This window comes from Triticum urartu, chromosome 7 (genome assembly GCF_003073215.2).
Source record: "Triticum urartu cultivar G1812 chromosome 7, Tu2.1, whole genome shotgun sequence".
Classification (NCBI taxonomy): domain Eukaryota; kingdom Viridiplantae; phylum Streptophyta; class Magnoliopsida; order Poales; family Poaceae; genus Triticum; species Triticum urartu.
Genome location: NC_053028.1, coordinates 612,931,074 through 612,940,890, shown reverse-complemented (window position 1 = coordinate 612,940,890; position 9,817 = coordinate 612,931,074). Strand labels below are relative to the sequence as shown.

General features: G+C 52.1%; 1 protein-coding gene across 1 annotated transcript; it reads right to left on the bottom strand.

Annotated features, from left to right (window-relative positions):
* Window positions 1–4,747: 4,747 nt before the first annotated feature.
* Window positions 4,748–8,929, bottom strand: LOC125521102. The gene is made up of 2 exons (XM_048686151.1): window positions 8,151–8,929; window positions 4,748–5,047 (listed from the first exon to the last, which is right to left on the bottom strand). Exons 1-2 carry the CDS (start codon window positions 8,451–8,453, stop codon window positions 5,033–5,035), a joined length of 318 nt encoding a protein of 105 aa, XP_048542108.1. The 5' UTR covers window positions 8,454–8,929; the 3' UTR covers window positions 4,748–5,032.
* Window positions 8,930–9,817: the final 888 nt, after the last annotated feature.

Here is a 9,817-nt window from a genome sequence, read left to right as displayed (position 1 = left end):
TTGCTCCAGCCGCCCAAAGCAGCGCCGGTCGTGCCGCATGCTCCTGCCTCCCATGGTCGGCTGTGCTGCCGCGGAGGCCTCACGGCCCCCTACTATTCCCACCGCTCTCCAGGCCCTGCGGTGACGGCAGCCTCACACCGCAGCCGAACCAGTGAACCCTCGTACTCCTCTCCGCGCGGGCTTCCACTGGCGCATCTTCCCCGGCTCCGCATCGTCCCTTTCCTAGGCCTCGCCGTCGTCCACCGCCGTTGTGCTCTCCGCGCGGCGTGGTCAACGTGGTCAAGGAACGACTTCCATCGGAAGAGTATTGTACGTGGAGAGGCTGACAGCTGGGTCCACGGCCACAGCCCAGTTTTTTTGTGATTTGCCAAGTAAGTCGCTTTGTCAGGCCTGTTGGGTTGCAAATCTTTCCAGACGAGGAGAGCTTTCATTCGGCTGGCTGAGAAAATGACCCATCAGTAATGAGAAATGGGATGTACATTTTTAAAACACATCAAACCGGCAATTAGTTTCAAATATCTTTTTTTCATTTCGAGATTTTAAATTACATTAATTTTTATGCATGGAGAATTTGCTGGATTTTATATTGATATATATTTATTTTTAAAATCAGTTTGAATGTGAGTCGAAATTTCAGGATTAAAAACAGTTCGGACCGCACCGAACTACGCAAAATTTCGTATAATTTTTTAACTGTGGCCACAATATGGGCTGTAATGCTAACAAAAAGAATATGGGCTCCAAAAAAACCTTAAGAATTAGCAAATGGGTTGTATGCTGTTTTCCACAGATTTAAGGCTTTCCTAAAAAAAGGTTGACGCACAAGTAGTGACTGTTGGATGTCCATCAAACGGCCGTCGTGCTTCTTCAATCTCTGCTCTTCCTGCTCCAGCCGCTCAAACAAGCACCGACGGGAGGACTGCCTGCTCCCTCCTCCCCGCGGTCGGCTGTGCTGCCGCACAGGCCTCACCGCCCCATCGTACTCCCATCGCCAGCCTAGCCATCCCTCTACTCACCCACACCTGCTGTTATTCTCCGGCGACGGCGGATGAAGTAGTAAACCCTCTTACAGTCGTACTCCCCTCCGCATGGGAAACAACTGCCGAGTCTTCCCTGCCTCCGTGTCCTTCCCTTCCTAGGCCTCGCCATCGTCCACCGCCCTGGTGCTCTCGGCGCGGCCTGGTCAACATGGTCAACGACCGACATGCATCTAAAGTGGACTGTATGTGGAGAGGCCGACAACTGGGTCCATGGCCGCACGCAAGGAAATGCCTCCTTATTATGTGCAAAATAATGATTCCTCCACCTGACATCAGGGACCCACCGAAAGGGCCTCTGTATTTCGCGAAAAAAACGTTATCGCCGCTGACAGATCGGACCCACCAGCTATATCTTCGCACGCAAGGAAGTGCCTCCTTATTACACACACAAAAAATGAATACTCCCCCTGTTAGTTGGGACCCAGTATAGTGGCAGGCTGACTTGTGGGCCTACTAAGTTGACGGGGACGGAGGGCTTTGTCAACTTAGTCAATATATGCATGATTCTAGTCCAGTGATCGTATGATGTCCATCCAACGACCGTAGTGCTTCTTCAACCTCTGGTCTTCTTGCTCCAGCCGCCCAAACCAGCGTCGGTCGTGCCTCGTGCTCCTGCCTCTCGTGGCCGGCTGCGATGCGGCGGAGGCCTCACCGTCCCCTACTCCTCCCACCGCTGGTTAGGCCATCCCTCTACTCACCCACACCCCCTGTTATTCTGCGACGACGGCAGCCTCACACCGCAGCGAACCAGTGAACCCTCGTACTCCTCTATGCGTGGGCATCCACTGCCGCGTCTTCCCCGGCTCTGTGTCATCCCCTTCCTAGGCCTCGCCGTCGTCCATCGCCCTGGTGCTCTCGGTGCGGCGTGGTCAACGTGGTCAAGGAACGGCTTCCATCGGACGTGGACTATACGTGGAGAGGCTGACAGCTGGGTCCACGGTCGCAGCAAGGAAGTGCCTCCTTATTACATGCAACATAATTATTTCTCCGCCTGACAGCGGGGACCCACCAGACGAGCCACCGTATTTCGCAAAAAAAAAACATTTCCCCCTGACTGTTGGGACCCACCAGCTACACCTTCGCACGCAAGGAAGTGCGTTCGAGCAAAAAAACAAAACGATTCGCCCCCCTGACTGCTGGGACCCACCAGCTACATCTTCGCACGCAAGGAAGTGCCTGACAGTCGGGACCAACCTGGTCGAAGCGTACGTAGCGTTGTCATTCTGGTCGCGAACGTGTACGTACATATATACTGGTCGATGTAGAGGCGCGCATGTGTCGTAGTAGAGGCGCGCACGTGTCGTAGTAGAGGCGCGCATGTAGCATGTACACGTACGTACAACGGCCAGGGTGCAAGAAAGAAAATACGGTCACGTACGTACATACGGGCAGGGTCTCGAACGCCTACTCACGCATACGTACGGCCAGGGCTCGTGTACATGGCTGGGTCGGAACAGAGAAACAACGTCATCGTCGTGTTCATGGGGAGGCAACGGAATGCGTCGTGTTCATGGAGAGGCAACGGAATGCGTCGTGTTCATGGAGAGGCAACGGAATGCGTCGTGTTCATCGGGAGGCAACAGAACGCGTGGGAGCCAACCGGCTGGGTCAGAACGGAATGTGTGGTCGTGTTCATCGGGAGGGCTTGGACGGAACACACGATGGAAACGAGGCCTGGCGTACCGCAGAACGGAGAAAACGGACCTCCTACGGTCGAAACGGGGGTCCTGTTGATCGGGAGGGGTGTGGCGTACCGCAAAACGGAGGAAACGGATCTCCTACGGTCGAAACGGGGGTCCTGTTGATCGGGAGGGGCGTGGCGTACCGCAAAACGGATGAAACGGACCTCCTATGGTCGAAACAGGGGTCCTATTCATCGGGAGGGGTGTGGCGTGCCGCAAAACGGGACTCCACGGGATACTATTCATCTCCACCGTCGAGCTCCTCCAGCCTCCACGGTCTCCTGTTCATCCAGCCTCCACCGCGCGCTACTCCACCGGCTACTATTCAACCACCCCTCCACCGTCTACTGTTCATCCAGCCCTCCACCACACCATGGGGTCATGTTCATCCAGAGGCAACGCCACCGCTCACTGTTCATCCAAACCCCCCGCAACGCTCACTGTTCATCCCAGAGGCAGCATCGATCGGCTTCAGTTAGCAGCAGTAGCGAAGGAATCGTTCGATCGGGTTCAGTTAACAGCCATCGATCGATCGCTCGGGTTCAGTAACGCGTAGCCTGCAGTGCAATCGCTCGGGTTCAGCTAGAGCCCAATGCCTCGCTCGGGTTCAGTTAGAGCCAACGCCTCGCACACACGCGCGGACATGTACGAGAGAAACGCGCATCGCTCGGCCCCCAACCTCCCACCGTAACCGGGAACTCCCCGAAATTTTCCTCGCCCTCGCTTCTACCACGGTTTTTTCCGTCATGGACGGCCCAAAGAATGTCATGCAGCTGTGTCTCCGGCCCGCCTAGGACGAAAAGCCCATTTTCTGTCATGATTTTTTGTCATAGAAGTAGGATCCCACCACATCTATGATGATACCGGATTTTGTCACAATTATCGTCATAGAAGTGTCATATGTATGACAGAAAAAAAATTCATTCGGCCCAAAATGTCACGGATGTGTCTTTTTTTGTAGGACCTTTGGATGTGAAGGTCACCATGGTGGGCGAGACCCTGCCTTGTCGGCCTCGGCCTCCTCATGGCAGCGGTCGCGTGCGCGGGGAGCTAGTATCTGGATCGGCGAAGAAAACCGGGACGACCAGCGGCGGAGGACTCTGGCCGGCTCCCAACTCCTTCGGCCAACACGCGGGCAGGCGAGCTCAACGGGTCGCTGCGCATCGTACAACTGATGCACGGACGCGCCGGCATGGGGTCGTGGTTCATGGGGTGATGTGGTTCCTGGGAGTGAGGCGGAGGAGCCGGAGCTGCGGTGGGAGAGAGAAAGAAAGAGGATGGAGGAGAGATGCGTCCTTGAGAACCGCAGTCTGGTGGTTGACTGATGGAGTGCGGTGGTCTCAGGATAAGGGTGGACTACGGATTGAAGGTGAAAATACCCGAGGGCTTAGTTGCAAAATAGTGTCACTAAATTGATGCAAACTTTCAATGTAATACTTCCCCAAATGGAAGTGGATAACCAAGCACACTAGCTAACTCAGAGTCTGAAACCGCTTTTCAAAAATGTATTTTAGATGTGTTTTGTAATGTCAAAAAATTCATAATAATTTTTTGTTCTTACATGTTCACAAAATTATATTCGCGGGACAAAGTTTTGTGAAAAGGGTCTTTTTATTTTGTCTCCGCAAAAAAAGACAAATTTAGTGCTTCTAAAAAGCATTCCGTGACATAGTGTTTCGTATTTTTTGCACAGATCACAAAAAAAAATGTTTTTCTGTGAAACTTCTTGCATGCACATAAAATGTAAATAATCACAGGTTTTGTTACATTTAGCCGTTAGCTCAGGCTAATTATATATGTGCGCAATCCGCTTGCTCTTTCTCCATGCAGTAGTCATCATTGAGTGATTTGACTAACTGTTAATAGTTCTAACAATCAAGTTGACCGGTTGATATTAGATTAGAAAAGAAATAAGATATGGACAATTCATTTTCTCTTTCTCTAGGAAGTAGCAGCAAGCTCTTGATTTGGCTAAATTAGGAGTTCCAACGATCAATGCAGACGGTTAATTAGATTAGGAAGGTAATCAACTTAAAATAGGTTAGAAGTTGTACAAGTCCACGTGCACGAGCATGTATAGACACATTGCTATGTATCTTTGCATCAAAAGAAAGAGTAGAAAAATAATAGACATGTTACATACGGACGACAAAGTATGTATGTGTTGTTCATCATGAAGGTGTGCATGAGGGGCGTCAGATGGGAAGAAGATGTTGAAGGCGAGGATGGCACATGGATATGGTGCTAGAATGGGAGAGTATTATGATGTTGATGTTCAATGGCAAGTGTCTCGTGTCCTGTCCAAGCTCATCATCTTTTGCATAACTACATTCGAACATATTACAATCAGATAAACACCACAATCACTATTGACGAGGGTGACAAAGAGTATAAGTTGTGACATAGGTGAGATGCCATACTGAAATATAGGATGTAGATCGGCAGAGCATCTTAAGAAATGCTTTTTATAATAGGAACATATGGCATTTTTTCTACCGTTGCAACGCACGGGCATATGTCCTAATTTGACCAAACAGTCATCCTTTCTCCGTTTCTAAATATTTGTCTTTTTAAAGATTTTAAATGGACTATCACATACAGATGTATATAGACATATTTTAGAGTGTAGATTTATTCATTTTGCTCTGTATGTAGTGACTTATTAAAATCTCTAGAAAGACAAATATTTAGAAACGGAGGAAGTAGAAAATTTAGCAACGGATTGTTGTGGTGGAGTAGTATTGGGGATCGAAGGGGTTCATGATTTTTTCCCTTGCTGCTGGATGACCTCGTCGAGCGACGGAAGCCCTTGGCCGTGCGCAGCACATCGAAGCCATACAGACCTACATCCCCATCCCCGGACTCGCCGCGGGGGTCGAGAAGGCCGTCGAGAGGCACGCGCACGGACCCGGCCACGCACCCGCCGCTGGCCAGTCCCCACACGAATGTGGTCTCCGATGCGAACGACGCCATCGACACGGCCAGTTCCAGCACGCCCGCCCACCCGCCGGGCCCCAGCACGGCCACCACCATTGCTCCCCGCCACCACCAGCAGTGCCCCCACGAGCAGATGCATCGATCGGAGGAAGAACCAACACGAGACGAGATCATACCTAGCCAAACGGGCCAGCCCGGCCCGGCCCATCGTAATCGTGCCTGGCCCGGCACAGCCCGCCAGGGCACAATTACTATACAGGACGTGTCGTGCCGGCGCGCGTGCTGCGCCCCCAGGCCCAGGCACGGCCCAGTTAGTAAACGGGCCGGCACGTTGGCCCGTTTAGCACGGTGGGCCGCATATTTTTAGCCTGCTATTTGACACACCGAGCGTTTTTAGCCTATTTTTACATGTTGGGCCATATATAGATGTATAAAAAATAAAAATAAACATAATCGGGCCGTGCCGTGCCGGCTCGCGTGCTCAGCCTCCAGGCCCAGGCACGGCCAGGGCGTGCTGCGTGCCGGGCCCAGCCCGTTTAGCCCGTGCCATGCCTGGCCCAAGGCGGGCCGTGCTCACGGGCCAACTCGAAAAAACGGCTTATTCGGCCAGCTATATACGAGACAGACAACGATGGCCTTCATGCTTGCCATCACGATGGAGGTGGGGAGCTGAGGCATCGGGAGAGGAATAGATCGGCCTTGGGATGGAAAGTAATGAAAATTAAGGACACCATGATTTTCCATTAATTGATTGATTGATTATTTGCCCCACAAGCCGGCTATAAACCAGACAAAAGGTTGACTTCCTTGGATAGAACTTGGTGGGGGCAGATAATATTACAGATTTGGAAAGAGATAAACGGGCGGGATGAAAAAAATTTGGATAAAGTGGTGGGACAAAAAAAACCGTGTAGGCTATTCTGCCAACTGAGACATTAGGAATAGAGATCTTACAAGGTATGACGAGTAAACACGTAAGTGGTACATACTCCCTCTTTTACGTAACTTTCCATCAATAACTTCTCTCCCCTAATGTTAGGGCATGTACAATGGTATTATCTTAGAGATGACATGTAGGATAAATGCTGAGGTGTAGAAGAGAGAAATCGTAAGAAATGGCTTGTTTTCTTTTTATTTAAGAGATGATCTCCTAGCACAATATGTCTCAAGATGTTTTTAGGAATAACTAGTTATTGAAGATAAGCCTAAGATATAACTCATTGTAGACATACTCTCTCCGTTTGAAAAAGTGTGTCCCAAGTTTGTTCCTTAAATTGATGTATCTAACACTAACTTGGTGCTAGATACATCCATTTGAGGGACAAGCTTTTTCGAATGGATGGAGTACTTTTTTGTCATCTCTAAATTATATGCAAGAATTAAGATAAGACTGTCTTATCAATCATTGTACGTGTCCTTAGTCTTGATAGGTGTAGGATTATCCTTCCATGATATACTCGCTCCGTTCCTCAATATAAATCTTTTTAGATATTTCAATATAGACTACATACAAAGCACAATAAGTGAATCTATATTTTAAAATATCTTCATATACATCATATGTAGTTTGTATTATAATCTCTAAAATGACTTATATTTAGAAACGAAGAAAGTAGTTTACATGGAGCTGCATTCTCAGAGCATCTCCAGCCGTTGAGCCCCTCAGGAGGCATTTTTCGCCGCTTGGGGGCTGCCGGCGAAACATTTAGTCTGGGGTGAAAATCTATCCACTCGTTGCCCCCCCCACGCACCACTCGTTAGCCACCGCACGCCCTCCTGCTGCTCGCCGCCGTCCAGCGTGCTCCCCCTCCCTCCCTGTCGGCGCGAGCTTGGAGACGACCTAGAGGTGGACTGCAGCGGCGGCAGCGCGAGCTTGGAGGCGACCTGAAGGTGCAGCTGCCCGTGCCGCTCCGCCCGGCCGCTGCGCGCTCCTCCAACGCCCCGGCCACGCCCACATCGTCCCAGCCGCGCCCGCCAAGGCCATGGACGTGTTCGTGTCCTACTCGTCCAAGCGGCCCCGACGCAGGTGTTGTCCACGCCCGTCGATCTCCCGGGGTATGTCAACGAGCAGGCGTTCGTCGGGTTCTCCGCGTCCACGCAGGGCAGCACGGAGATCCACGCCATCGAATGGTGGAGCTTCTCGACCCCGTCCCCTCCTTCACCGACGCCGTCCAAGCCGCCGCCCGTTTCGGCTGCTCCCCCTCCGGCGACGGTCCTCGACCCGACGCTTCCATCCACTCCGCAGCTCATGAGCATGACACCGCCAGCGACACCAGCGACAGCTTCGGCACCGCCGACCAGCTCAGTTGCAAGCGCCCCAGCAATTTCGGTCGCTTGGAAGAATGCCAAGACGCCGCACCCGCCTCCACAAGGGGCCGTGGCCGGCGCCGCGACGGCAGGGGCAGTCGTGGCGGCGTCGTTCGCGGGCTTCGCGCTGCGTGGTGGGCAACGAGTGGTCAGACGCGACGAGGCGACGGACCCCGGAGCGTACCTTGTAGAGGACGTGGGCCCAGGTGCCCCGGCCGAGCGCGGCCGCCTCCTCCTCGCTCATCTCCAGGTCGCCGGTGAAGCCGCAGCCAGCCGAGGCCCCAGTCCCACCAGCGCTTGAGCGGGCCGCCCGCGAACTGGGCGGCGAGCGACGGCGCCGATCGGGTCCGCTGGAACGCCCACTAGGCGGACGCGGAGGAGATGGGCTGGATCTTGCGAGGATGGTGGCCATGGCGCCTAAGCGAGGAGGAAGGAGATGGTCAAGTGGAGGCTTTGACCACGCGAGCGCGAGCCCCGCCCCGGCCATGCGCGCTGTGTGCGGTAGGTGGTGGGAGGAAAGGGAGAGGAGAGAGGAGAAAGAAAAAAGAGAAAGGGAAGGAGAGAGGGGAAAGAGAGGGGCTGACGAGTGGCCCTGTGCATGCAAAAAGGCAACTGCCGGCGTCACCAGCTGCCTCCGAGGGGGCTGGGTTTGGGTGGGAGCGCCGGCCGTAAATCTCGTGAAATCCGACGAAAAACGGGTCTTTAGATCTGAGTAGGGCGTTTTTTGACCATCGACATTCAAAAAGTGGCTTGGGAGGCTTCCTGAGAGCGGCTGGAGATGCTCTCACTGTCCAATCTCCCACGTCCCACCAGACAATAGCACGACCTCGGGCACTCGGCCAGATAAACGTGCGTGCGTCACCCGGGGCAGGCAAGCAACGCACGGCTACGTTGCTTGTTGCAGTTGGCGACACGACGAGGTGAAGCCGGCGCCAATTCCCGCCCAACCGCGTCCGTATTTCTTTTTTGAGTCGAGCACTATTACTACTTCCAATCATGCAGTTGGAGTACGCAGTCAGATTGTACTCAAACGAGCTCGAGGAGTACAATCTTCCTCGTGGTACTGGGACACGGACGGTCGTGCATGATTCATGCGTGCGCCCGTCACCAGGTCTGACCGCGGCAATGCGGCATCTTCGTCTTTCTCTCAAATTCAGAAGGAAAAAGCTCTTCCGCTGTCTTCCTCCTACTGTCCTGTGCAGGCAAGGATAGCCTCGAGCTGGAGGCAGTTAAGCAAACATGTCTATTCGTCAAATCCCAAGCCAAGTTTGTCTAAGCCCCAAATATACTAAACAGTGTCAAAAAATTCCTCCGCAAAATAATAATATATACAAATACATTATTATTCCTCTATATTTCATTAAACCCGGGATTTTAGGTGCTTTTGCCTTTTAGGCCAGGCTCTCTACATACCGGTTCCTATAGGATTTGTCTAGCGAGCGAATGGAGCCGGCCCATTAACGCAGTCCCTCGCACCGCTCGTCTGTACGTGTAGGTACACTCGCTCTGCTTGGCTTTTCCTTTTTTTTCTCCTCTTCTTTGTTTCATTTCGTTTTTCCATTGGTTTGTCTTTCATTTCACCGTTTTTTGCTTTTCTCCTTCGTTGCAATTTGTTTTTTCATTTATTTATTTTCGTCATACTTTTTGTTTTCTTTTGTTTCATGCTTGGTTTTCTTTGCATTGTTTGATTTTTTTTGTTTTTGTTTTCTATAATATTCAATCAGCTCTCTTTTTTAAACGCAAGAGCTGTCGGTGGCGTGCCGCTGCCGCTGCTCCGCCTCAGGCCTTGAATTGCAGCCAACCCCGTGGCAGCCGGGAAGTCGCGATTGCCGGATCCATAGATCCTACTCG

Coding starts and splice junctions, on each gene's coding strand:
- LOC125521102 (XM_048686151.1), bottom strand. CDS start 8,453: ATGGCCGGGGCGGGGCTCGCGCTCGCGTGGTCAAAGCCTCCACTTGAC.